At 44.5% G+C, this 27027-nt stretch overlaps 12 protein-coding genes across 12 annotated transcripts; 5 read left to right on the forward strand and 7 right to left on the reverse strand.

Moving 5' to 3' along the window:
- Nucleotides 1-921: 921 nt before the first annotated feature.
- Nucleotides 922-3042, reverse strand: I203_104560 (uncharacterized protein; the record flags this gene model as incomplete). The annotated part of the gene is made up of 7 exons (XM_019143851.1): nucleotides 922-1187; nucleotides 1278-1318; nucleotides 1386-2186; nucleotides 2247-2425; nucleotides 2491-2531; nucleotides 2596-2756; nucleotides 2849-3042. 7 exons carry the CDS (start codon nucleotides 3040-3042, stop codon nucleotides 922-924), a joined length of 1683 nt encoding a protein of 560 aa, XP_019006900.1.
- A 715-nt stretch (nucleotides 3043-3757) lies between these two features.
- I203_104561 (methionyl-tRNA formyltransferase) lies at nucleotides 3758-5272 on the forward strand (the record flags this gene model as incomplete). The annotated part of the gene is made up of 6 exons (XM_065517563.1): nucleotides 3758-4007; nucleotides 4083-4172; nucleotides 4232-4578; nucleotides 4632-4733; nucleotides 4796-4927; nucleotides 4994-5272. The coding sequence occupies 6 exons, from the start codon at nucleotides 3758-3760 to the stop codon at nucleotides 5270-5272; spliced, it is 1200 nt and encodes a 399-aa protein (XP_065374381.1).
- A 307-nt stretch (nucleotides 5273-5579) lies between these two features.
- On the reverse strand, nucleotides 5580-6107 carry I203_104562 (uncharacterized protein; the record flags this gene model as incomplete). Its single annotated transcript, XM_019143849.1, has 3 exons — nucleotides 5580-5638; nucleotides 5726-5904; nucleotides 5956-6107. The coding sequence occupies 3 exons, from the start codon at nucleotides 6105-6107 to the stop codon at nucleotides 5580-5582; spliced, it is 390 nt and encodes a 129-aa protein (XP_019006898.1).
- Nucleotides 6108-6387: 280 nt separating this feature from the next.
- I203_104563 (uncharacterized protein) lies at nucleotides 6388-7129 on the reverse strand (the record flags this gene model as incomplete). The annotated part of the gene is made up of 2 exons (XM_019143848.1): nucleotides 6388-6597; nucleotides 6842-7129. The coding sequence occupies 2 exons, from the start codon at nucleotides 7127-7129 to the stop codon at nucleotides 6388-6390; spliced, it is 498 nt and encodes a 165-aa protein (XP_019006897.1).
- A 397-nt stretch (nucleotides 7130-7526) lies between these two features.
- Nucleotides 7527-8410, forward strand: I203_104564 (60S ribosomal uL1 domain-containing protein; the record flags this gene model as incomplete). Its single annotated transcript, XM_019143847.1, has 3 exons — nucleotides 7527-7694; nucleotides 7833-8282; nucleotides 8348-8410. 3 exons carry the CDS (start codon nucleotides 7527-7529, stop codon nucleotides 8408-8410), a joined length of 681 nt encoding a protein of 226 aa, XP_019006896.1.
- A 1087-nt stretch (nucleotides 8411-9497) lies between these two features.
- I203_104565 (uncharacterized protein) lies at nucleotides 9498-11973 on the forward strand (the record flags this gene model as incomplete). The annotated part of the gene is made up of 7 exons (XM_019143846.1): nucleotides 9498-9787; nucleotides 9898-10188; nucleotides 10257-10884; nucleotides 10963-11309; nucleotides 11379-11523; nucleotides 11597-11633; nucleotides 11720-11973. The coding sequence occupies 7 exons, from the start codon at nucleotides 9498-9500 to the stop codon at nucleotides 11971-11973; spliced, it is 1992 nt and encodes a 663-aa protein (XP_019006895.1).
- A 96-nt stretch (nucleotides 11974-12069) lies between these two features.
- Nucleotides 12070-13047, reverse strand: I203_104566 (uncharacterized protein; the record flags this gene model as incomplete). Its single annotated transcript, XM_065517564.1, has 4 exons — nucleotides 12070-12195; nucleotides 12315-12460; nucleotides 12581-12675; nucleotides 12980-13047. The coding sequence occupies 4 exons, from the start codon at nucleotides 13045-13047 to the stop codon at nucleotides 12070-12072; spliced, it is 435 nt and encodes a 144-aa protein (XP_065374382.1).
- Nucleotides 13048-13490: 443 nt separating this feature from the next.
- I203_104567 (uncharacterized protein) lies at nucleotides 13491-15838 on the reverse strand (the record flags this gene model as incomplete). Its single annotated transcript, XM_019143844.1, has 12 exons — nucleotides 13491-13561; nucleotides 13620-13876; nucleotides 13954-14142; nucleotides 14227-14441; nucleotides 14540-14659; nucleotides 14735-14830; nucleotides 14903-14971; nucleotides 15030-15126; nucleotides 15189-15200; nucleotides 15264-15347; nucleotides 15423-15534; nucleotides 15628-15838. The coding sequence occupies 12 exons, from the start codon at nucleotides 15836-15838 to the stop codon at nucleotides 13491-13493; spliced, it is 1533 nt and encodes a 510-aa protein (XP_019006893.1).
- A 712-nt stretch (nucleotides 15839-16550) lies between these two features.
- On the reverse strand, nucleotides 16551-21058 carry I203_104568 (uncharacterized protein; the record flags this gene model as incomplete). The annotated part of the gene is made up of 19 exons (XM_065517565.1): nucleotides 16551-16709; nucleotides 16764-16886; nucleotides 17046-17271; nucleotides 17358-17544; nucleotides 17606-17708; nucleotides 17771-17791; nucleotides 17853-18038; nucleotides 18108-18194; nucleotides 18255-18446; nucleotides 18505-18560; nucleotides 18610-18625; nucleotides 18681-19331; nucleotides 19382-19560; nucleotides 19618-19627; nucleotides 19681-19952; nucleotides 20036-20129; nucleotides 20187-20353; nucleotides 20429-20716; nucleotides 20782-21058. The coding sequence occupies 19 exons, from the start codon at nucleotides 21056-21058 to the stop codon at nucleotides 16551-16553; spliced, it is 3294 nt and encodes a 1097-aa protein (XP_065374383.1).
- Nucleotides 21059-21317: 259 nt separating this feature from the next.
- On the forward strand, nucleotides 21318-23584 carry I203_104569 (uncharacterized protein; the record flags this gene model as incomplete). The annotated part of the gene is made up of 9 exons (XM_019143842.1): nucleotides 21318-21445; nucleotides 21505-21720; nucleotides 21780-21850; nucleotides 21904-22042; nucleotides 22102-22188; nucleotides 22244-22342; nucleotides 22398-22825; nucleotides 22971-23210; nucleotides 23430-23584. 9 exons carry the CDS (start codon nucleotides 21318-21320, stop codon nucleotides 23582-23584), a joined length of 1563 nt encoding a protein of 520 aa, XP_019006891.1.
- Nucleotides 23585-23602: 18 nt separating this feature from the next.
- I203_104570 (uncharacterized protein) lies at nucleotides 23603-24687 on the reverse strand (the record flags this gene model as incomplete). Its single annotated transcript, XM_019143841.1, has 5 exons — nucleotides 23603-23726; nucleotides 23790-24077; nucleotides 24173-24407; nucleotides 24477-24563; nucleotides 24639-24687. 5 exons carry the CDS (start codon nucleotides 24685-24687, stop codon nucleotides 23603-23605), a joined length of 783 nt encoding a protein of 260 aa, XP_019006890.1.
- A 1138-nt stretch (nucleotides 24688-25825) lies between these two features.
- On the forward strand, nucleotides 25826-26955 carry I203_104571 (uncharacterized protein; the record flags this gene model as incomplete). The annotated part of the gene is made up of 5 exons (XM_019143840.1): nucleotides 25826-26035; nucleotides 26110-26262; nucleotides 26323-26338; nucleotides 26393-26751; nucleotides 26815-26955. 5 exons carry the CDS (start codon nucleotides 25826-25828, stop codon nucleotides 26953-26955), a joined length of 879 nt encoding a protein of 292 aa, XP_019006889.1.
- Between the last annotated feature and the right edge of the window lie 72 nt (nucleotides 26956-27027).

Here is a 27027-nt window from a genome sequence, read left to right on the forward strand (position 1 = left end):
TGTGTATGTCAACGGATATGTGTCAAACTAACAAACACAAACATGGACATGAATACAAACACATCAATCACGTTCCTACTCCTCTTCGGAGTGGAGTGGGTAGTTTGATCCGCTTCTTCCGGATGGTGGAAACGGATCAACGCACAGATCCATTTGCTAGTCTCATCTCGTGTGATCCCAAGGGGTTTAAACGTCTGAAGGACCAATCGTGTGATTCTGACCAATATACGCGACGAGGGGGTTGCCAAGCCTAAGCCATCTTCGATATCAACTCTCTTTCCTCTCTTGTCTCCATAAGATAACGCACCACTGTACTCTTGCGTCCAACTGGGTTCGTGATGATGGATGATCACCGTAATTTGCCTCCAGCACTTCACCCGCGACACCAAAAATGCGAAGACCTGACTACTGTATACTTTACCATCCGTGCGTGAGCATAACGTATACATAATCTGCATCAAAGCATCAAACAGACTAAACTTATCTATATCATATCAAAGAATTCGTCATTAAAGTCATATGATGATACACGTAAAGGCGAAGAATTATATGAAATATTGATACAGTAATTGTACAGTATACTAAGATTCCAAAAAACGAGAAATGAATGGTTGAATGTATGAAATGCAAGAATTGAGTAAACTGATCAAGATACAACATCAAAAAAGAATCCAAGCAATCGGAAATGTCCATGTTCATTGATCACCCCTTCTTTCTCCATCCCGACGTCATGCCCTGTCCACTTCAAGTCATACAAATTCGGCGGCTTGATGGGAATGTTCTGCCGAGACAATCTTGTCGGTTGTAATGATGTTGGATTATGTCGTCTCAACAATTTATCTCTTGCCAGATTGAGGGTATCGGGTATATATTCTCGTCGCTCCCTTCCTCTTTCTGGATCCGTGCGAACTTGTATCATCCCTAATACCCTCCCGGACCAGTCTGATCAGCCTCTCTACTCCTTCCTTGACCGACCCCACTATCCGTCCTGCTTCTCCTCCTATTCCTGTTCGTTCGTTCCCGCCTCATGAAAGCGAGATAACGCGCGAAACCATGTTGAGTAGGTGGCTGCGTCTGAGGTGAAGGTTGGTCCAAAGAAGGGTATGTGGAAGAGTGCGGGGAAGGTGAAGAGTCACTGGATGACTGAGAGTTGGATAGGATGGATGTGGCAGGTGGTGCGTTGAAATCTGCAAATGTGACGAGACAGTCAGCTGACTTTCTCTCATTGAAACGCAATGGTAAGGGAATGATTGTTGCCATCGGATAAATAAACTCACCTTTACGACATAGAGGACATGATGAGGATACTTGAAGTAACCTGCATAAACAACAGTCTGTCAGCATGGACCACACTATGATCTTATAATAGGTAAGGTTGTACCGACCAAGGATCAATACAACTTTGATGATACGCATGTTCTCTCTCGCAAGGTAACACCCTAAGATCATCTCCAGGTTCAAAATCCACCAAACATATCGGACATTGTTGACCTTGACCTTCGGTTCCAACACCCATCGCGGCATCTTGATCCAACTCATCGTATTGTTTGGGCATCTTACTCCCACTGCCACTGGCGATCGATGACATCCTTCTTTCGACTTCTGATACCTGTACTCCTCCGCTTTTCGATGACTCAGCGTCATTCTGATGATACCCATATCCATATCCATATGAGTTGGTACGATCGTTCCGACTCATTTGGTTTAATGAAATAGCATTTTCAGAGTTCAAACTTTTAGGTGGTGTACCTTGTTCTTCCCCTTCCACTTCTCCCCTATGGTATCCTTCCTCATTGTTCCGATTATATTTGATCACTGGGAACGTATCCAACACAGCTTGAGCCAATCCTCTAGCGGTAGATTGCGGCGGACCATGTTCATCGTCATTCTCCCTTCTTCCATATCTTTCCGGATGCAACATTGCCCTCCTAGCTCCCATGATCATCAACATGAAAATGAACATGAAGGAGACAACTCCTGTAATGGTGTATAAAACGATCATAGGTGCAGAGGTCTTTTTGTTGCCACTGCCTCCACCGCTTGACGAGCCGTCATTTGTAGGCGTAGCATTGGGTATACCTGTTGCTGTAGCTTGACCAGTCGAGTTCCGAGCGGTAAGCGTTCCCATTAAGAAGGATTTGTAGGATGGCGCGTTGTTGGCTAGGGAACTGTTCACATCGGTTCCTCTACGTGTGTTTTATCTTATTAGCATAACTTGATAGGAGTCGAAGAAGAAAGAGACATACGATATGTTAAGAAGAGTTCCGTTGTAGTTCTCAAACGATGTATTGGTATGTACAAATTGATTGTCGATGAGCCTAGCCACCTGCACAGTCTTCGTCGCAAATACATCTAAAGGCTTCTCAAAGTCTGTGATATATTCTGAGTTGAGTAGACATGATTGGGAGTGTGCGGTATATAGCAGCTATAAAGTATTGTATGATATATCAATACACAAAAAACTTGGTTTGATAAGTTGACCTAACTCACAGCTGATACTGCTCCCCTATCTCTAGCTAGCGTGAATATATCTACGATCCCACGAAACATCAGTCATCATATTAGATGAGATAGCAGAAAGATAGATACACTGACCCCATTCATCGCTCGCCGTAGTCTCATTGACATCACAACTTATATATGCTATCCAAGGTGTTGAAGTCGTGAGGTTCTCGCCCATTGAACTTTCCGCGAAATGTACCAATGCTCCAGAAGTGGTGCCGCCTGTTCTGACATCTGCTTGAAGTTGGAATGACCTGGCGGATTATCAGACAAATATCAGATCGTATCACCCTTCGAGGAGATTGTGCGGATGGAAAGATGTAATTTGGCAGATCGATGCACTCACACTGCACCTGAATACATTCCAACAGGATCAGTCCAAGAGATAGCTATCGTAGATGAATCCGTAAAATTCAGACCGGAAGTGTCGTTCACGGCTATCGCTGGAATGTAAGCTGAGGTAGGAAGGGATTGAAGGATGAATGTTGAGATCGTGGGGATGACCAAGAGGGAGGATAGCGATAGACGAGGTGAATACATTTTCATTGCTTTTGACCAATCCAGTCCCAGATTGGGAGGAGATACACTTGTTGAAGATACCAAACAAGCCAAGCTATGAAGTTCTTGCTTTGCTTTGATCTGAATGTCGACTTCCCTGAACGGTTGATCCTAAAATAGAGTACTAGTATAGGTGGTCATACGTCAAACACAATCGATCAAAGGAGTTGTGATCTCTGCAAACAACGAGCAACGAGGTCCGCTCTATTTGATAGATGATGGACGTTGATCTAATAACCTTTCCATAGGACTATTGATGGTGTATTGAGATCACCACACACAGGAGGTTGAGCTGGGTATGTATTGCTTGGTAACTTCTGAATGATGACTAGAAGTGTGAGATCGTAACAGGTGAAGTGTTTGTCAATCTCTGGGCTAACCTTTCCCGGTTGGTCTCGTATGGAGTATTTTCTGTTCGTGTCGATATCGTTGAGCTGTAAGCGATGAAAAAAGGTGATAGACGGTGTGCTATGATATGCTATGAATCGATGTGGAAGATGTGCAAATATAACTTACGCAGTGAGTATGAGCGGTGGTAAGTTAGTGTTGTCGTAAACCCCTCTTGCCTCGTGCCTGGGATCTGTTCTGAAAGTGTCAACAACTCAAAAGATATCAATCCGGACCATCGCTTTCACTCTTATACTATCTCACCAGTTGACCTTGACCACATTTCACACGGATGTTCAGACATACATAGATGATCATCTCTCCCTCATTGGTGATCTTCTCATCATCATCAAGACCACTTCCATCGAGGTGTCCTTTTCCCCACCATGCCAAGTCTAGGATATTGAGTATCGTCTCTCACGGACGGACCGCCGGCAACCCTCAAGCTCAGACTCAAGCCAAGTTCACCACTTCCGCACGGTTGACCAAGTTCAAGATTTTATTCTGTGGATCAGACGAATTCTCAGTAGCTTCTCTGAAAGCTGTACATGGCGCTACAGGTGGGTCCGATCTTCCCAACATATACATATGTCGTGCATTCGGTATTGGGCTGATCATGAAAGATGCCTGACTAGGCTTATGGGACTCGATTGATGTGGTTGTACCGCCCGAGAGGGAGATAGGCAGAGGTGGAAAACATAACAAGACTCTTGAGAGATATACTCGCAAGTCTATATCCTGACATCTCGTTGCTATAGCTTCGTACTGACATCTGGATATATAGCTGCTCTTCGACAATATGCTCTCTCGAACGATCTGCCGACCCACACCGTTCCTTCCAAAGGTATCAAAGGCTGGAACCCACCTGAACCATTCACCACACCTTCCTCTTCTCATGTACTATTAACAGCTTCGTTCGGGCATATCATACCCTTGCGTTTACTCAAGCTCTTCCCCGAGGATCATCGGTTGAATGTCCATCCGTCTTTGTTACCTCGTTGGAGAGGCGCGGCACCCATACAGTGGACTATTGCCAGTGGAGATGAAATCACAGGAGTGAGTGTACAAAGGTTGATGAAGTATAGTAGAGGAGTGGATGCGGGGGGTATAATAGGTTCAATAAAAGATATCGTAAGTGTCCTGCATTTATGGAAGATGGGCTGATTCAGATTTTCGCCCTGTAGAGTGTACCAAGCGATGCAACATATACCACTTTTCTTCCTCTGTTAGCTGAGATTGGCGGCTCGTTACTAGTGGATGTATTGAGGAAACTGAAAGATGGGAATGTAAGTCGATGAAAAGGCATCATAATCTGTTCAAAGCAGCTAATGGTCGATGTCTGCATCAGGCCACATTTACCCCTCAAGATGAATCTCAAATAACGTATGCACCGAAAATCACCCATGAGACAGCTCGAATAAAGTGGGATGAACAGTCTGCAGACGACATCGATAGATTACACAGAGGAATAAGCCATCAGGTGAACTTTCGTCCCTCATCTATCCAATTTTACCTTACCATTACTGATGTTAAGTAATTGGTATAGGTTCACCTTTGGACACTACTTCTATCCACTACAGCTCATTTCATAACCCTCCGACCCCTTCTTCCTTCCGATGACCCTACAGAGCTTGATGGCGAAATAGGTAAAGCTCATCTGATCAAAGATGGGAGATCACGGAGATTGTTTGTAGCATGTGCGAAAGGAACATGGTTGGAAGTGCTGGAAGTTCAAATGGCCGGGAAGAAACCTTTGAAAATCAAGGATTGGTGGAATGGATTACCTAAATATGTGAGAGATCAGGGATGTGTGCAGATGGGATGAGCGCGTATATGCCAATGTAAGCATATTTATCGATAAAGTATCATTCATGGAATATGGGGACTGTTTTAGAGACATGTACAATTTGTTCAGTATGTATGAATGAAAGACATCTTTGATATACCTTTTCTAGAAGTTGAATTTGGACGAGTAATTACGACCGTTCATTTAGGAGTCTTTTTATCGCTCTCTAACCTTGTGGTCTTGATCAGCTGAGGAAGGATAGAGATGTTTGAAAGCAAGTGTGGGCTTCTTCGGGGGAGGGAAAAGTAGTCCGACAGGTTCACCATCATCATCATTTTCTTCTTCTTCATTCGTCTTCTTCATGGTACTCGTCAGAGAGCCAATCGAGAGGAGATGCCGGTCGCCCTATGATGATACAAAACGGCACATGGAGTCTGACGATCAGTGATATCTCTCGGGATAGCATATTCGATGCTGTCTGAGGACACTCACTACAACTTCTAACCGGAAGACGTCTAGATTTTGGTGCGCCTCCTTGCACATCAATCATATTGGGAACGCAAATGTTTCGCTCATGTGCCACCTTCTCTTTCCCTTTATCCTTTGATTGTGGCTGTTGTTTTTGGGCGGGAGCGCACGAGGTGAGGGATCCTGGCTGTTTATTCTCGATTCTAGATCGTTATTTTTGTTCAGTCTGTGATATCGCGGAGTATATAACTCACTTTACTCCTTTCTCCATCAATCTGCTTACCATGTCCCTGATATTGATACTTTCACCTTTGATTAAGAGTTTTTTCATTTCGGGGTCATTGAATAGCAGTGTCTCCAGTTCAGCTCGGGCTTGGTCTGTGTCAGTGAACGAGCTGGAGGACATTTTGAGGAATCGGTGTGGATGATGACTTGATGAAGAATTGGGTGAAGAAGATGAACGACATGAAAAGAGAAAATGAGGAGATACGGAGTGGACACATTGTGGATTTGAATTGAGGAAGAAGAGGTCAGTGCGTCAAATGGTACGCTTCATTCAGAAATGATGAGTGATCCTATTCATACAACATGTGTTATGCTATGACCTCTACTATCTGCAACATCTCCATGTCTCCCTTGCCAAATCCAGTTCCCCCTTTCCATCTTCCTTCGTCAACGCATCTCCCCTACTGCCCCTCCAATAATGGCACCTCCTTCTTATCTCCAACTCCTATCCTACCCGACAGACTACCCAGCCCTTCCAAAGGTGGTAAACCCGAAGCCTTCCTTGAAGCTCGCTCGAACTCTATGTCTTCCTTGATACGATGCAGTTGGGTGAATACTTGTGATCGAAGGTATGCGCCGAATGGTGTGAGATTCTTGGAACGACGTGAGAGCTGTGAGAGGATATGATCAGTAAGACATTCTCAATGGATGGATGTATGGATTGAGAATATCCATGGCGTATAAACAGACCGCAGTTCAAGATTGGGAGGTTGACAAGGACAACAAGGAACATCAAACAATAAATGGGCGATGTTATCAACTAGATATGCAGATCGAAGGGGAGAATGATACCCTGGACACTGTTGAAAAGTATAATATCCGAATATACAAAGAAAGAGAAAGACCGTAACTCACCAACAACCCCTCCAATCCCCCAGCTTTCTCCACATCCCTAATTTTCCTAATCTGCATTTTAACCCCTCTCAACCTAGGTAACACATCGTTCCCTCCCGCACTCGCACCCTCAGTCTCAGCCAGAAGGTTGATGGGCCAGTCCACTCGAGTGATATTGGGTTTGAACGTTCGTTTGGTCTTCTGAAGCGATTTGGGCTTGTTGTTACCCGATCGAGTGGGTGAGATGGGGATGATAGATGGGTTGGATCGACGGGCGAGAAGGGTGGAAAGATTGGGTATTTTTGACATTCTGAATGGTAGTGATGAGTTGAGGCGACGTCGACTGGATGAACACGGATGTAACGTAGATATCTAATCTTCTTCCACTGATGTATAGAAGTCAAGTATGCGTGCTATCGTCAATCCATACATGCATCTCTCGGTTCTCTTTCATGCGTTCTTGCCTGTCTCGAAAGAAATCAACTCGACCTCCACTCCTTACCTTCGAATCCGCCACACTTGATCTGAAACGCCGTCTAGAGAAAACTCCGACGAAAAAACTAATTCCACCAGACCACCCCAACTCTCTCACTCACTGCTCGCGCTACACTCACCGTTTTAAACATATTTCTTAACGTCTGTTCATCCTCCTCTTCTTCTCTCATCCATCAAGACCCGTCTTACTCCGGCCTGATATCAAAACAAAATGTCCAAACTTCAGGCATCAAGCGTGCGAGGGTCCATCAAAACCCTTCTTGCCCAATCTTCCTTGGACACCCACAAGGAAGCCGGTGGTAAGAAGAGAAACTTCGTAGAGACCATCGAACTCCAAATTGGTCTTAAGAACTACGATCCTCAACGAGACAAGCGATTCGTGAGTTATTTTCATCGAGCGAAGCGAGGTAGAAGTGAGATCGTGTCAAGCGGAATGTAGATTGTGGTTGGACAAAGAGTCAAGGAGTGGATAACACAAACAAAGGGGAAACAATGCTGATACTCTTCGTTCCCTTAGTCCGGTACCGTCAAGCTTCCTCACGTCCCCAGACCTCGAATGCAACTCTGTATCCTTGCCGATGCTGCCGATGTTGACCGAGCTAAGCAACTTGATGAGGAACTCCCCTTCATGACCGTTGAGGATCTTAAGAAGCTCAACAAGAACAAGAAGCTCGTCAAGAAGTTGGCTCAAAAATACGATGCCTTCTTAGCTTCCGAAGCTTTGATCAAGCAAATCCCCAGATTGTTAGGTCCCGGTCTTTCCAAAGCTGGTAAATTCCCTACCCCCGTATCTCACTCCGAAGATCTCCAAAAGAAGGTCACCGAAGTTCGATCCACCATCAAGTTCCAACTTAAGAAGGTCTTGTGTCTCGGTGTCGCCGTTGGTCACGTTGATATGGAAGAGGATCAAATCATGCAAAACACCATGTTGGCTATTAACTTCTTGATCTCCCTTCTTAAGAAACAAGTGAGTCACAACCATGTAACTAAAGTCTTTCTAGTGCTTGTGCTGATTTATCGATTACGCTGCAGTGGCAAAACATCCAATCCCTCACTATCAAATCCACCATGGGTAAACCTCAAAGACTTTTCTAAGTCTTCCGAAATACGGTCTGTCTATCATATGAAAAGAAGCATGTTAGTTTGGGTTTGAGGGCTTGAAGAAGAGGTAGAGATGAATTAGAACGGAATGAAAAGAGGCAAAACAGGAGCTTTCGCACGCTTATACCCAAGTCTTGTCTGAGCCCTTAATTGCGGTTTATTTGTCGGGGACTGAGGGGAGCTTTCTTTCATTTCGTCCTGGTTCATTCTTTGTTCTCTTGCTGATAGATCTTCGTATTTGGATGTGACTTGCTTTCTTCCGTTGACAGTTCGGATTTGGTAGGATGATATGTTTGTGGATTCTCTACATCACTTGATATCTGTCTGTGCACATCGCGATGCTTTTGTGGGCGTCTTACGAATCTCGCAGAGCCTTTGTTTTGGACAACATGCGATGCTCCAGTACTCTACTCCATATATTACCTCCGAGACGAGGCAGTGGTAAGCCGAATAAATCGTGAATGTGCTCACGAAAGCGGAATGATTTCACGTAAGGTGATCAAAAATGACTACTGCTTAACTCGGCGAATTTCCATTTTCTTACTTTCGGATCCTTTTGTCGTGTTCGTGCCTGTTGAGTTGATGTGTGACTCGATATTCTGATTCCTGATCCTATTCCTATTCCTGATCCTATTCGTATTCGTATCATTTCATATAGCTGAGTCATCGACACGAGCAAGGGAAGGAGGTGACGGTGTGACACCACTTCCATAGCTGCGGGGGTCAATTCCATTGATATTCCGGACCGATGTTATAGGATCCCCCAAACGGTGCCAGTAAGAATGAGAGTGCAATTAAGCCGAGGGACCGAAGGGAATCGATTAACCATCAATTCAACCACTTCGGACATGATAAGGATGATTAATCACGAATGGACAGGTACTACAGATTGAGAAAAAAGTTGACTCGACTGTCACGAAATCACCAGAATACAATCATCACTACCCATATCATCATCATTATCAACAACATTTACGCGTTGGCTGGGATAGAGTATCAAGACCTAAACCTATAAATAAAGGTGACGAGCGAGTCGAGTTTCCAGAATTATCCCCTCGGACCCGCATCACCATATCCTATAATGTCATCATCTCGCGGTCATCGTAATTCCTCGCCATCCCCGTTCAACATCAATGCCCCTCCATCCTCATCCTCTTCTTCACCCCGCGGTCGGCCTTCTTCTCCAGCCAGAGGTAGACCGTCTTCCCCACGTCCTCCCCCAAGTTACGCCAGAGCTTCTCTCGACCGTTCACCCTCTCTCAATCCTATGGCATTGGATGATAGACCGAGAGTACCTCCTCCTATATACCTCAGATCGTCTAGTCCCGGGAGTAGTGCCAAGGGGATTATGAAAATACATGTTCCTGCGTGGTGAGTGTATCTCATTCTCGCATCAAGCAAGCTATACGTTATATTACGATGCATTAGTATTTCATCATACATGGTATCGATGAAGCTGATACTGTTATCGTATACCTCAGGGGGGTAGCATTAGTCCGACCACCTCGTGCTTTAGACCTTCACCCACTGGAAGCAGGCTCATCGACCCTCGAACCTCCATGCGAAGATACCGTCCTCTCAGGATCACTGGAGGTGATTATGAAAGAGCCCCGGAGGGTCAAAGCTATCTCGGTGGGTGTACAGAGTGTATGTAGGCTACACATGGGTGCCGGTAGGGGATGGGAAGACGACGGGATCTTTGAGAGAGGAGTGGAAGTCTTGGGACAAGGTGAAGGAGATGAAGGTATCTGGTTGGAGAAGGGAAGTCAATCGTAAGTCTCTCTTCTCACTTAGTGCACCGCTTATGTTGTTGAGATTGATACTGAGCGTACAATCACAGCTTCTCATTCACGATAATATTGCCTGCAACACTTGCAACAACAGATTTCCACTCTTTCGGTCGAGTTTCATATATCCTCACAGCGCGAGTGGAAGGTATCCCATCCAGCACCTCCTTCTCATCAGTATTTAAAGTAGCCGCCTCACCAGCTTTAGATCCTAGTATACCCAACATAGGCGATTTCGAGCGAGTCATAGCTAGGTCCGACAAATTATCTTCTTCTTTGGGAGGTAGACTTTTACACAATCAAATACAGGGGTTGGGTTTGGAAGATCCTTTAGAGGGGAACGATGCGATAGCTGTAGGCGAAGGATCACCTTCAGTACAAGGCTTATATACTCGAAGACAATCTTCGGATGTCCCTCCCTTGAGCTTGTCGCCCGATCCATTATCACCTAGATCAAGAAGACAGAGTATATCTTCCGATATAACCGCTGGCAAAAGCGAAAAGGGGAAAGATAAAGATAACGAGACAGCGGGTTGGTTGAAAGGTGATTTGACCGCTTCGAGAGCATTGATCATTCATGCGAATCCCTCTAGATCAGGTGGAGTAAATACATTGGAGATAAGGAAAGAAGGTTTCGTGGATGGGATTGGGATTTGGAGGTTTAGTGCCAATGCTGATGTGGTAGGTGGTCATCTCAATGCTTGCCACTGTGGTGACTTCCTCGACACGTGATATTATAGCTGACATAATGGATCCCAGTTCTCAATCTCATCCGTCCTCCTAATCTCGATCAAACTCCCCTCTCCATCACCCATAACGACCGTCTTCCTCGTTCGACTCATCCTTTCCCAAAGCTACAGTATCGTCTCACCTCGAACACCTAATCAATCACCTCATTCACCTGAATCATCCAAATCGCATGTCTTATACCAGGTCGGCAGACCCCATAAACCAGGAGAAAAGTATCCTGGAAGAGATGCAGAGGCTTTATGGAGGGGTCAAGGTGTTCCTGGGAAAGGGAAAAGGGATGGACAGGAAGGTTGGAATGTTAGAGCGGTGGCGAGATTACCTGGTCATGACAAGATCAGACCAACTACTAGTGATGGGTGAGTGGGTCGGTTCGATCGGATGATGTCCTGGTAATGTCATACTGATTGTGGTCTAATTTGATATAGTACCATCACACCCATCCGAGTGAAACATGAGCTGATACTTCAAGTGGTCTATTCCCTCGATGGACTATGTGTGTTTGGTGAACCGATAGAAGGTCCAGGTGAATTGAGGATGATGTCTGTAAAGATGCCTATCGGTGTGCCTTCGGTGAGTAGAATAGTCTTTGATGACGAATCAGGGCAATGATTGGTCGTACTGATGGCGTGTCTTTCCCATTTAGTGCTGCTTAACATTGAATGCCTTGAATCTACCTACATGTGAGTGTTAATTCAGTACGCTTGATTCCACAAGCCATCGTTCTTCCCTATAAGAACGGACGTAAGCTGATTAATGCTTTGTCCAGATGAGACTGCACATTCACCACCTGTGGAAAATATCGATACCGTCCTCTCATCCCCACCCACGAAACATCAGTGCATGTGCGGATCGACCTTTGCAGAGTTGGGTGAAGCAGCTATGAGAAGAATGCAGAATATAGATCAGGATGAGATGGATGAAAGGGTCGGGGAGAATGCAGGTGGGGGCGGAAGTGGAACGAAGGAGATGGAAGCGAGAAGAGATAGTCCGAGTGGTGGAGGGCCGTCAGGGAGCCAATAGTCATATCAAACCGTCCATCATCTCACTGATATCGATTAGCAGTAGTGATAGTGGAAATAGCACAATGCATATAATACCGAATCGCCTCATACCTAATTAAGCACTAGGTTGACCACTCCCTCCTCTAGGTTTAACAACGGGATCCCAAGCTCTGATCTTGGGTGCGGTCGTAGAGTAGGTTTTGAATGCTCCTCGAGTTCCAGTCATATTTTCGATGAATGGCTAGACAAGCGAGACACAGTTTGTCAGCCACCGACCAACACAGTTTGTAGGTATTCCCGAATGATCATCCTGAAGTGTTGACGAATTCTTCAGGTATACGATAAGATAACTTCACTTACAGCTTTCCAAGGTGGTGTAACGGCTTTGACTATAGGATCTTCGGTCGGAGCATCCTTTCGAATATGCGATATCCAAGAGTGCCATTCGGGTGGAACCTGGGAAGCGTTGAAGTCATCTTGAGAGTAATCTACCCATCTGTGTCGACCTGAAATGATCCATAAAATAAGGTAAAATTCCCGTCTTGCACTAACGAAGAAATGACAGGAAGGAGAGAGTGTATGTCTCCTCATTCCGACTGCCATATAATAAGTGTATAGTAGCTCACCTGGTACCTCTTCATTTGGATCGGTATTTTCGAAATACCTATTCCCAAATTGATCTGTTCCTACTAATCTACCCATCTTGGCATCACCAATATACCTGTTGAGGTAAAGTTGAGATATAGGAATTAGCTATAGTTGTGATAATCAAGCAACCAATTGACAGTTTTCCAAATTCCATCCTTTTTAAAACTCCCACTTCCAATCAAAACGACGATTCTCTCGTGATCCTTTTTTTCTCGAATTGGACATCTGGCACCTAAGCCTAAGTTCAATCCCAGTCGATCCCTATACATCCTCCATTGAATTTGAACACCATTTCATCTTCCTTCAGACTCCTGCGGAGATCGAGATCGAGATTCTCATCCATTCCACCTGTCAAGCCGAATTGAAAGAATACCCACGTCATTTGCCTGAACCACTCCTTGAATCCTACTGCCCTAGCATGTCTTATCGTCCTAGCTAACGACATTGTGTGGTGTGCGATTTGTTATCGATATGTGTATATGTACGATAAAGCTGACAAGCGATGAATCACAACAGTCGATGTTACAAGTAGAGAGATGCAGGAGACGATGGATTGTGACCGACGGAATCAATTTCACCCACCGTTCAACGATTTTAGTGCGATTCGATTGGTCCTTGTTTTCACTCAATGTGGCACCATCCAACCTTCATTGCTTGCTTGTGATACACTTGTATCATTTTGTCATGCATTTATCACAATTCTCACATGTATGTAACACACAAATCATACGAGTATAGCAGGGAGAAAAAGTTCAGTCAGAGCAAGGAATGATCACGAAATATAGATATAAGTAACAAAGCCTAAGAGAGAAAAATCTACGTTGAATCGAATATCATAATGGGCATAACACCAATTCCAGATTTGTTGACATGAAAAGCTTTAATCATCTATTTAGGTGAAATGGGATGATCGAATTTAGGTCCCGATGCTGGTGGTCCAGGTGCTGTCGTTACTGATGCTACAGTCCAACATGAGCAAACGTTTATGCATATGATCATGCCTAAGCAGTTACTTACGGACGGAAGTAGCCGTAGCAGTCGTATCCACACTATTGATCGATGCAGTATCTGCGGTAGTGGACACAGAGAGAGGAGAAGGTTTTGAAGGAGCAGAAGGTGATTGGGGGACAGAAGAAGTTTGTGAAGTGAGTGATTCAGGTACAGATGATTTCCTTGGAGTTTGTCTGGGTGAGGCGGTAGTTTGCGATGGAGATTTATCACCGAATATCCATTGTCGCACTTTATCTTCCATCTCTTGTCGATCTTTTGGAAGGCTGATAGGCACACCGTCATCTATATAACAGTCCACCGATAACACATTCATGATGTTATGGAGGCGAGATTTACTCACTTGTCAACATCCAATTTGGGCATCCACCTATCACCTGAAACATGCTTAAAGAACCTAGCTTCTGGTACTTCACCCGCGGCTTCTCTCTTCTTCGCTAATTCCCTTTGTCTATCTTCAACAGTGGTTTTGGCCGCGGTTGCGCCATGCATGTCTGCAGATTTGATTGCTTCGGTAAGTTTGGTCCATAGCCTAAGAACAAATCAAATTAGCATTGAGATCCGGGGACATGAATATTGGGAAACCGAGGCCAAGAAATCTACTAAGCCAGCTCACCTTCTCGACTCGTATTCTTCTTGTTCAGACTCAGGCAAGACATTCTTAGGCACCACTCTTGCTTTAGCGGGATCGAATACGGTCCTCTTCTGCTTGGTCTTCTTATCTGTATAGTCCATAGCCGATGACCAGTGACCAGAGAGATCACCAATGTCAGTTCGACCTGGTCCAGTGACTTTTCCAGAAATCACATTGTATCCTCCCGATATCCAGCCCTAAAAATGGAATGACGACAATATCAGCTCATTTACAGCTTCGCACAAGCTTGGATTGATTGAGGACTGTATAAGATCGCATGATATCGATGACCTACCTTAGCTTTGAAATCCACATCCGCATGGTATTCCGTACCTTGACAATCGATAGTCGAAAGTTCACACAGCTCCAATAACATCTTTCCGAAGAGGATACCTCGAGCGTACGTGTTTGGCATCTATCCCAGATGAAAAGATTACAATATCGGCTTATCGTCTCGCAGAGTGGATAGGTGTGAAGACATCTAACTTACAGTGATCACATAATCTCCATCTTCTGGTCTATCCAATAACCGTATTCTGTCTTCGCCCTCCATGATAGTAGCAGCGCTATTTCCGAGGAATCGACTCTACGTGACGAACTAGTCAGCTGCAGTCCCATGCATGCAGTCAAGACGTCAAGCATGAATTAGAGAGCTCACCTTAGGTTTCAGCTCTCCAGTGACCAGCAATCCATTCTTGGGCGATACGTAGAAGAAAGCAGATACAGGCTGGTTGACGCAAGTCAGCTCCGCTGATTCTCGTTCTACAAGGTTAAATGGCACTCACAGGATGATGAGATACTTGCTCAGCAATGTAGAAACCCTCTGTACCATCCTGGTAGGTATAGCTACACCTGAAGAATTCTCCTAAGACGGGATTATAACTGTCCAAATGCTCATCAGCTTGCGTCTCTCCTGGCGAGTTATCTTTCCTTGGGTAGCTTACGGTTTCTTGACCCTACGATGATGTTCAAATCAGCTAAACCTCGTTGGTTATCTCAGTATAGGATAAATAGCTCACCCTTTAGGTTTGATATGCCATCCACTGAGATAATAAGTCATGACTCTTATGAATCTCTCCTTGGCATCAGGTTCAGCTCCAGCCCTATATCATCAGCCAAACATATTAGCTCCTGCTCGTAAGCTTCACGCAAGGGGGATGAAGGGTGTATGTACATACCCAAAGATCAATTCAGGGTGGGAAAAGAAATCTGTGATTCTCTCTAACAAACTCCTAGGTTCGAGTACGAAGGTAGGTAAAGCGATTTTGGACAAGTCCATTCCTGGTCGTACTGCATAAACACAACATACACATCAGCCATCATGCCAACATGTTTTCGCATCGGTACCGATCAAGAGGAAGGGCAGAAAACGACATGACATACATTGGGAAATCAAAGCCATCAACACATTTCCTTCCTCCTTATCCAATGTGGAAGTGTCATCGGGATCACCATCATCGAGCTGAGTCTCTCCCTCTTTTTCCTTTGAGCCACCTCCCTGAGATCCCGTCGAGAGAGCAGATGCAGATGAGGCTCTTCTCGATTTGGATGATTTCAGGGAGAGCGAGTCGATACCTTGTGATAATAATCCCATGTTTGTTCCGGTATGATGGATGCCAAGACTTTTTCTCTATATATAAGTCTTGTTGTAAGGGCTAGTATAGGATGGAGGTGTACGAGTTCGTTCGAGCTGTTGGTAGTAGCGTGGATGTTGATGTTGATGTGAGTATAGATAGATAGGTCGAATTGATGGACTGATGGATTGATTGGATAGGTAGGCCGAGTGGTTATATACGCTAAGCTGGGATAAATGACCGATGGCAAATTACTTGTATTTGTGTTTCAAGTAACAAAGTTCGTTGTAGTACGGATACCCAGACCGACGCTTCGAGCAGGTGATGATATATCGAATACAGATAGTTGTCAACAACAAAGATGAAGAGTGATGCTACAAGCTGACGAACGTTGACGTCTCATTACGCTGTTATAAAGTTCAAGTTCACCCAAACCAAACTGATCAAACTGCGTCATTCATCACCCAATTTGCTAAGATGGGGCCGAGCTAGGTGTTACGTAACTACGCCATAATCACCAATTTACCAATGGTATCTTCCTACACCCTCTAAGATCTTGCAGTACTCTCAAGGACAAGTACGATACTCATAGCTGCTGCAACAGGTATTCTCTATTGCATGTGAGTCTATTCAAAAGCTGAGCATATGTATAAACAAGTTCATTTGTATAACAAAGTTACAACTCCCTTTAAACCCTAGTGTGTTTGCCACATCGCTATTTCGTCCCTGGATTTACCATCCCCCATCCGAAGCACCAGCACCGGGATGACTTCTATCACTACTTGCACTACTAATCATCCGAGGAGTTTCCTCACCAGCACGCGAATGTAGTGATGATAGAGGTAAGACACTTTCGTCCTGGATGGGTTTCTTCAGATATACCTCGTCTCCCTATACAGCAAACGATATCAGCTCAGATCATATTCAGGGAAAATGTCAACTCACCTCTAGAGGGGTAGTAGAGAATGATAAACCCTTATCAAAGTGTTTGGAGAAACATTGTCTAGCCAAATTGTAGTCGATATGGGAGGATAGTTTCTTACGCGGTTGAACAGTAAGACTATGTCTCTGTGTATGGAATGGTATATCAGCTTGGAACCCAATACATTAGAATATACTCGGGGGAAGATCGGGGAAACCCCCGTCGGACCGTCGGAGAGGCGGAATCTGGGTTGTTAGAGGGAGGTGGGACGGATAGATATAGATGGAGATTAACGACCAACTCACCGCATCAACATTGCTATCCAGTACAGCCGGTGAATGAGCACCTTCACTTATACTCAACCTAATGGAGAAATCTTTTTGACCTCTTGTCGAAGCGTTCCCTGAACTCTTCTCCCAGAGTTCGATCGTACAGTGTGAACAGTAGTCCAATTCAGGGATACGGACATTGGTGAATGGCAAGCCGGAAGCTAGCAGGAGGTGGACAAAGGTGGTGATATGGGATTCTTTGCTATAAGGCAAGCAAAGTATCAGTATCATCGTCGTACAGGGTTTTACCCTATGTCGTTCGTACCGTTGAAATTAGGAGGTACTCGCGTGAAATAGAAACATGCCAAACTTTTCCCAGTAGTCTTAGCTTCATCCAGATCTTCCCATACCTTTCTCAATAAGGGTAAACTAGTCAAAACTCCTATCTCCTCTTTCGCTTCAGCATCAAATCCATATTCCTGAGGCGCGACCAGATCGAATAGAGCTTTGGCTCGACCATACAGATCGTGAAGTCCTGATTACCAAGTTCAATTGGTCAGCTGATATTTTCTCTATGATTGCAATGTATGACTCACGTCGATCTTGATTCTCTACTCCTGGCTTGAAGTTCTGTCCTTTGCCTTCTGGATCAAATACGGCGAAGAGGAATGTTCGATTGTGTAGACTATCGTATTTGATCTGCAATACGAAGGGTTGTATAAGCTTGTTTTCGTATAGTAGAAGGACTCAGGGAAGCTTACACTATCGTACAATTCGGACACCTAATAATGATCAATTTTATGTCAGTCAATTGGCGTAACCACCTAGTTATGTACAACTTACTCTCGAAGGATCAAACTTCTCCTGTTTGACCCCTACCCAATCTTCGAAGATCTTCTCCCATCTTTCTCTAAACAGCCAAGGTGAATCACCTGAACACCATCTCTGTTGAGGGATCTTCTCGACGTTCCCATTCTCGTAATTTCTTCTCATGATCGATCGAAGTTCGGTCAGTTGTTCGATCACGTCCTATATAACGACACACAGAATGAGTATAGAGTAATACTCATAAAGATAAGGGCTGATGACACAACTCACCTTGACAACCTCAACCGGTTCTTTCTTGAACGATTTTGGCCAAGCTAATTCCGGTCGTTTCTCAGTTTCGCCAGTCCTCAGTAGGATCTATATCGTATATCGGTTATCAGCTCATGATCACTTTAGCTGATGATCTAGCTGACCCACCTTGAGCTTCTTCTTGGCTTCTGTCATCTTCTCCTTCCCAGCGTTGTTATCATCAAGCAGATCTCTTCGTTGGATCAGATGACTGATCTGAGGACATGGTTCAGGTGGATTACGGCCACCAGCTATCGTCGACGAATGAGATGAACCGCCTTCCAGACCAAGAAGCGCGTTGGCGAAGATTTGAGCGGTGTTCTGGAAAAGCCATATCTATAAGCATTCCGTATCTACCTTTCAGCAGACTGACACTCACGATGACTCGTCGCTCTGAGGAAGTGTATATCTTGACATTGTTCAGTACGTCCTTGTCTGTTTGAGATCAGCATATAAACTATATTGAATAGTGAAGTAGACATACTCATAATCATGATATCCTATATCATAACAGTTCATCAGCCCAACTGGATCTACCGAAAGAGCCAGACTCACCTTCTTGAACGCATCACCCAAATCTCTCGATTGGTATCTACTAGAATGTGTACTTTCTCCACCCCACTTGACGACGAGTTGCATCTTCTCCAGTCCTTCCGGTATCTCATCATCTCCTAATGGTTGTCCATTCAATTCTGGGGTTTGTGGCGTACAGCTGTCAGAGGTTGTAGTAGTATTGTCAATCGTAGACGGATTGGTACTTTCGGCAATTGTCGATAGAGTCGATTCAGTTTGAGTATCATTCGAATTGGGATTTTCATGGGGTCCAGAAGAACTTCCCCTTCTCAACCAATCATGTACCTTCTTTTTTCCTTCAGTTTCAGTCAACTCATCCTCTTCATCCGAACCTTTCTTTTCCTTTTCCTTTTTCTCCTTCTTCTCTTTGTCCTTATCACCTTTCTTCTTAGCGAAACTGGGTTTGAGCTGAGCCTTCGTACCGGGTAAAGACATCTTCTTGCCCAGGGCTTCTTGAATCTGACCTAGTTTGGTTATCACTTCAGGTGTTACTCCGGGAGTTTGAGCAGATTCCTCAGCAGCAGCTAGGATATATTGTAGTTGTCTGGTATCACGTAGAATGATCTCTTCTCGGTGACCTCGTAGTAATCGTAGGAATGGTTTGGACCATTGTTCATGAGCAGGGAAAGAGAACTGGATAGGAGAATAAGCAGACGGTGTCCAGTTTGAGAGGGTCCACTCACTTTAAGCTTCATCTTTGGTGTCCTATCAGCATGACGAAATACGGTCACAGTAGCTCGCAGAGTGGACGTCGTCGAGCCACTGCCTGCTTCAGCATCGGCTACCACTGCTGGTAGACCAGCTTGAACTTTTCTTTCTCGGGCAAGTTGGCAGACACCGGATAGGATCTCAGCGGCTTTGTCTGTGATGCATCGCACAATCAGTATAATTGTCGACGCTCGATGAGAATGTATCTTACCGTAATATGCCTGACGATGAATATGTCAGCTCATCGTCCTTACTATGCAGCCAGCTGACTCACCTGATTACCTTTAACAAAACTCCATCCGTTCACATCAATCACCATACTCCTCGAACCACCCTCGCATCGAAGCAAGTCAAATCCACAAACTCTCTGTCCGAAAGCTTCGACTACATCTTTGGCATATCGCCCTTCGTCCTCGGATAGCGGTGTGATAAATCTGGTCTCCTTCCCATCGGCATTTCGTCGAACTAGACCATCGACCACGGGTGATTTACGTGTCTCGGCGTGGTAGAAGTTAGATCCGACCGTGTAGACTTTGATATCTTCGGCTGTACCGCGAGAGCAGATTCATGTCAGCTTAGAATGTTTCTGCATACACTTGTAGGGAAGTAACACAGCAAGTTCTACTCACCATTGTCCACGTTAATGAACTCCTCGTATATGTATGATCCAATCGTTCTGGGGTGGTACAAATTCGGATCATATTCACTCGACTTGTTTCCAACCTACATATGCCATATCCACCAATGAGCACATCTGAGTACACGACAGGTTTAACTCACCTTCCTGAACAGTCTCCTTCCACCACCACCTCGATGGTATATATAAACATTATGATTTTCTCCATCAACCGGTTTCTCTACAAAGGGCTTTTCGATAACTTTCCCATCAATTATAATCGCATCTCCATCCTCTCTTAGGATGACCTCTCTACCTCTAGGAACTTGTTCTTTCTTCGCTTTGTTCTTCCATCTTTCGGGAACTACCACTTCTCCCCATTCATCTTCATCTTTTGCTTTAGGACCAGGTAAGACCAGTCCGAGATCCCTCCTCACTTTCCGCCTCAAGACCCGGGGTATACGCGGTCCTCCATCTCTTGAAACTTCCGCTCTGGACGGTGTAGGCACGCCAATATGATCTAAGATCGCTAGCACCAATCGTCTATCCCATAAGAGCGATTGCATAGATAAGGAATTGATTGATATAGGTGGGGTACGGTTGGGCAATTGGGTATAGGAAATGGCTTTGGGTAAGGGGAAGTCGGTAGAGAAGAATGATATTAAGACATCAACAGGTGGCCAGTGTGATATATCTATGACATTGTTCATACATCTTATGTCAGCTGTGATCTTAAGTTTTCTTATGGGCCCAATTCACCTTCTTCAAGAATGACAACATCGCCAAAAATCTTGACGTCTACTCCACCCCTCTCAATGTCCACTAATCTAGTTAAGATCTCCCTCATAGCTTTGCTCCTTGCTTTCACATCCATCGCGCATACTCCCAATACCACGACGGGCCTTTTACCAGGAGCGAGAGATGATGAGTTCATAGGTGAAGGAGAAGGTGGTCGTTTATCTCCTGAGGACGAAGGTGTTTTATATAGGAAACGGTTGGTCGTGGGCGACGGGGGAGGGGGAGGTCCCATCGACATCTTGAGTCAGAAGGACTGGGTCTATACACAGGTGACTTCGTAAATGGGGATATGCTCGATATATCGAATAAGATAAGAGATAAACGTGAAAGAAAATAGATATTGCACCACCGCTCTCTTGGGTGTTTAACTTTATTCGATCGAGTGGGTGTGATTAGGAGCCCCACCATCATACATACAGTTCACGAACGTTTTTACATTGTTTGGTTTCTGTTCCTATTTACCATTGCCTTTCTGCCTTCGCTATGCATCAAAGAGTATGAAAGACCTGGTAACTGCATTATCACTAGGAGCAGAAGCTATTCTAAGATCCGACGAAGGGTGTTTGGACATAGCGAAAGAGACGGAGGAAGTAGCCAGGTATATAGCACATAATCTGGATGAGAGGTAATGTCGAACCCCCTTGTTTCGAAGGTAACGAGCTCATATCTCGAATTCCCATACAGAGAAGAATTAGTGAATATCGACGATGAGAAGACCATATTCGAAGCATTATCGACATTTTGGGATGGTCTAGCGCAATCTTTCGATCCTAGTCAAGCGGCCTATAACGATAGGAAAGGATGGGCATCAGAGGATTCGAGGATCCAACTTGCTTTGGCATTAGGTAAATTGGAGAGGAATTTGATAGCTGCATTACAGCCATTCCAGAATAGAGCTGAGTAAGTGGTATCAATCTCCCAATCATGGTGTGAACGAAACAAGCTCATATCCGAGGTAGACAACATGAAGTATCGATAAGAAGGTCGATATTCAATATCACAACCTTTGTTCGAATTGAAGATCATAAATGTACTAATCTCCTTCTCATATCTTTGATTACCCCTGCTAACCATGATTGATAGTTTTCACACTCCGATCGGTACTTGCCCAACTACTATGTAATCTAATTTCGCCATCTCCCTCTCAATCAGGTGCAGATCGTATGGCGGATAAATACCTTAGAGTGTATCTTTCAGGACGAAGAGAGGACGATGTGATAATGTATGTTGTTCTACAATCTTATAGGATAATTATCATACTAATCATATAAACCTATACAGACGTCTACTCGACTCAAGGGATACAAAGACAAATCACGCTACTTTACATCTACTCAACAACATGGTGAAAGATAATGAAGCTAGATTGTGAGTTACTACGCGACTTAAAATACCGGGTCAAATACTAACATCTTAATCTCAGGAAATTGCTCCTGTCAGAGCCAGGTATAAGGTGGTTATCCAAGATTTTAAATCGGATGGACGAATGGGTAGAGATCCATGATGGGTTATTTGAACTTGGGTAGGTCATTTTCCCCATACAAACAAAAAATTCGTTACTGATGTATATGTTATAGTGCATCAATATTCAATTCCATCATTGATCTTTCCCTCCATCCTCAACTATTCGACCTCCTTGGCACGACCTCAGAAGTGATCACACCTTCTCAGACCGTCTTACTAAAAATACTCGACTCTCACTTATCATCTTCCCCCCTGTCATCTCCTTCTCCAAGTCCACATTCGTTCCTCATCCCGCTCTTCCACAATTTAGCGAGGTACACAATCATAAGTATCAATTCAGGACAGGATGATCCGAGGTTGCCTAAGGTGTTTGAAGGGTTGATATTGGTTTGTGAAGGGCTGAGTGCTATTGGTCTATCGGTTCAGGCTATGAAAGATTCCAAGGAAGTTATAGATGATGATTTAGGGGGAGATGAGGCTATGGTAAAGGTGATGAAGAGCGGTAAGGACGGAGGAGAGGGAGTGGTCAAACCCTCTATAGGTATGTCTCGACTCTCGTACAGTGTTTCGGAAAGTCGTTTGCCTGGATCTCCTCTCTCATTTGCCTGGATTGTCTTTCTGCATTCAGGTGACAAAAGAGATATCATCGAAATTGGAAGCTAAATGCTGACGGATTTGTCATTTAGAACTGCTACGCTCCCTAGACACGTTCTTCCCCCGTATCAATCCTCGAATACAATCTACCTCGTCCGCGACAATCACACCAATATCAGAAGAATTGAAACCGTTCTCCAATCTAAAACGGAATATAGTCCAATTACTCGGTGTGCTTACTTTCGACGATACCTCTGTGGGAGATCAAGTCAGAGAATGTGAAGGTGTACAGTTGATTTTGGGAATGACGGAGATCGACGATAATAATCCTTGTAAGTGTATAAACCTGTTCAAGCATTCTTTCTCTCTCGTCCTCCCCTCCATATCGTCCCTTCTATCCCTTATTCCGTCGTATTTTTCGTCCTATTCGCCTACTCTCATTCTCGTCACTACCTCCATTCTTCTTCTCCTCTATCTTCTCCGCCCTCCCTTGCACCTTGTCTCGTCTTGCTAAGCTCTTAGGCTTGCCCTGCTGACGACACTCCGTCTAGACCTGCGTGAACACGCTCTTTTTTGCGTGCGGAATCTCATGCTTAATAACCCCGAGAATCAGGCGATAATAACACAAATGAATCCTGTTGGAGTCCTCTCACCGGAGAACGGCGAGATCTTACCTGTGCCAGAGAAGATGAGGAAGAAGCCATAGACAATGCATCAATGATATCTATGGTACTCTCTCATCTACGAACGAAGGATAATCTACCCAATTGACCAATAAGACCGTATCGGCAAATATCTGTTGGGCTGTTAAGTGTTCTCTTTCTCCATTGGTATTAAGTAAATCGACCCTGGGGTATCAACCATCATCGATCAGCGACAGTATCTATCATCTGTTTGACTTGTTTACTTACATTCTATCTCCTGGAGTATCCTCCGTCGCTTTGGTAATAGCATAGGCATGTGCACCCCAAAGGGTAGTACATCCCTCGGCTTTAGTCTGAAGTACCATAGGACTATCATTGACTTTCAAGATCATTTGCCAGAAATCTTCTAAATCTTTAGGCTGCTTTCCCTCAGCTCGTTTACCAGTGATTATCGTCATTGCTATTCCCGGTGCGAGGGATGGCATACCCCCTTCACCCCTTGGATCGGTTACTACACCTTGATGAATTGGTGCTTGGTATAATGCTCCTGGCCACCTAAGTGTACAGTATGCGAGTCAGTTGACCAGTCACTGACAAACCATTCAACTTGAAGACTGTATAAAGTATGGTGGGATGATAGGATAACTCACCAGATATCAGTCTTTGAATCATTACGATGTCTCACATCCCCAACATTCAATTGTGTTTTCCTAATTTCAGATTTAACACCTTCTTCATCTTCAGGTAAAGTCCAACATGTCGCTGTTGCTTGTTCGATCGAGTTGATATCTGCTCCATCATCAAATGATATTAGAGATTTGACGTATAATGGAGCACGATCGGTAAGGGTCATGATAGATGCTACGTATCCGCAGTCGAGGTGGTCTAACAAGTCAGGTGATAAGTACAGTATATCAACATGGTGAAATGAGTGCGTTGCACTGTCGGACTCACGTTGCTCGATATCATCTGGAGAAGGTATACCCGAAGACCCAAATAATGGTCCTGCATCCCTTTTATATATGGGTGAAGCATCGATGACTGATCAGACAAAATATAGGATATCACGTCAGCACAAGACATATAAGTTATTGACGAAAGAGAGGATGTACTCACGTAGAGCTGTACTCAGTACAAGTGAAAAACCAAATAGATTTGTAAGCATGCTATGTAGTTGAATGAAATTGTTCAAGACACAGGAAGAGAAGATTATACAATGGTATTGCTCACAGAACACTTGAGGTGGTTTACAGGACTTGACATTCATCCACATACCGCCACAACATATAAATATATATATCTGTATATACATCGATTCTAGAAATTTGTTGACGACCATTTGATCTGTGCTCTTTTGTCCTTATAGATTTGATGAATCTTTCAATCGGGGAATTGACAAAAAGGAGAGGATAAAGTTGTGAGATCACATCAGAATACGGTGAAAGGGGTCGGATCAAGATTTGCTGGATTGATGAATGGATTGATCATCATCCTGTTCCTTTGTACATCCCGGAGTGGGGATGACGAGGGCGTCAAAGGGAGTCTTAATTTCTGAATTCCAATTAACTCGATCTTCACGCCGTCACTTCACGATTGTTAGGTTCACAAAGCCAGGAGTAAACTACCAAGTTCTGGAAGGTGGCACGCTCTTGGTCATTTTCCAGAAACCAAAGCTCCCAGAGTACCTTCTGCTCCTATTATTGCTTTGACTCTGTTCATCCATGCACAAACCAAACACGCACTTAGAACGTCCAAGTGGACTGCTTCCGAAGAATCATAACGTGAGTGTCGCGCTCCTTGTTCGGTATGAAAGATTGGCTGATTTTGTTCGTTCGTGCAGGATATTTGAGGTGATTTGAAGCCCGGTGAAGCAGGCTAGGATAGCTTCCCTGTTTCAACATGCACATATAGCATGAGTAAGGTGATCATCGTGGGTGGTTACCAAGCCTCGTGTCCGCCATGATGTATGCATCGTGCTGTTTACTTTCGAGGGGCTCTTCGACTTTCAAGATATTAATGGGAGTAGTAGGTGTCCAAAACTTTTTCCGCGTAGTTGTCAGCAATTCCAGAGACATTGATCACTTTTTTCTACTCCTGTGTCTCTTTGCGTAATGGCACAGATGATTCATATACCTTCGACGAATATGTCATACGTACTACTATACTTGACGCCAGCGTTGCATCTTGTCAGAAGACATAACCTTGATGATTTTGTCCTAGCATATTGATTCCTGCACCTCTCTAAATCACTGACTTTGATCAATAAACATCATCACAATCGTTCCTGTGGGATCAACATCAGTATGGAGAGCGAAAAATTCATCGTCCCCGGTACACCCCTTCCTAGGTGTTGGGCTGTAGCGGAACCGCCCACGGCCGACCCTTCCTTAATCACGTACAATCCCACGGGTATCTTCGCGTTCGTGCCCGATGATAGAGGTAGAAGTGGTGATATGCATGGCCATGAGAAACCGATCTACATCTTAGCATTCAAGACCGAAGATGGTACAGTGGTAAGTTAATTCGGATGGAGCTATCGATAGATCCCCGCGGACCAGACCTGATATGAATCATGGACTACTTCCAGGTCTACCGTCACGATGTCGTGAATACGTGGACGAGCGTACTCGTACGGACTCTCGTCTCACACTCGGTCGTACATACCACTCGAAAAAACTATCCTCAACCTACTGCCGAAAGTCAACGAATTATAGAGCAATCTCAGATGGACTGTGAAAAAGTATGTCCTGTCCTCGTTGCTGGCAAGGAAAGAGAGGGCTAACCTTGGGATAAAACTCAGTGGCGAGTAATCTTTCGTGAGTGTTCCCCCCTGCGAACACACCACTGGACTGACTTCACATGGTTGCCAGATGAAATCAACTACTCCATTTTGGCGATCATCGGATTCGAACAAGAGGGTCTACTACCTTTACGATGGAAGACCAAAGGTTTATTCGACAAGCATAACATAGAAAATTACCCCAATCGGCTCACGGCTGGATCTCGACCTGCTCTTCTGACCACTGCGTTTCTCGACCTTTGTGCCGATACAAATCTGCGTGAAGAGGCAGACAGATACCCTCAAGGTCTTAGTAGACTGTTTGAGGAAGATGGAGAAGTGGGAGAGAAGGATATCTGCTCTCGTCTCCGAGGGCCAATGGTCGACGATGAAGTTATCCGAAAGCTGAAGCTTCTTTCCGCATCTATCGACTGGGGTAACCGATCTAAGGTTAGTGACATGATCTTCACAAACATGATAATTGGGCCGTTTGCTGAATCTTATCTTGGATAGGTTCAAAACCCAGATCATGTCAGGCAGACACTTGATTTACTGAAAGAGATTCGAGAGACGGTGGACCACCTTCTGGGTCTGTACTGCTTCTCGCTTCTCGTCAGAATTGGTTATTTTGTGTACCTAGCAATTGTACGATGACGAGTGACTGAGAATGTCCAAATTAAGGTGTGGGGAAGTATGGGATGCGATTCGTCGATGATATACATAGCA

This window comes from Kwoniella mangroviensis (genome assembly GCF_000507465.2).
Source record: "Kwoniella mangroviensis CBS 8507 chromosome 1 map unlocalized Ctg01, whole genome shotgun sequence".
Lineage (NCBI taxonomy): Eukaryota > Fungi > Basidiomycota > Tremellomycetes > Tremellales > Cryptococcaceae > Kwoniella > Kwoniella mangrovensis.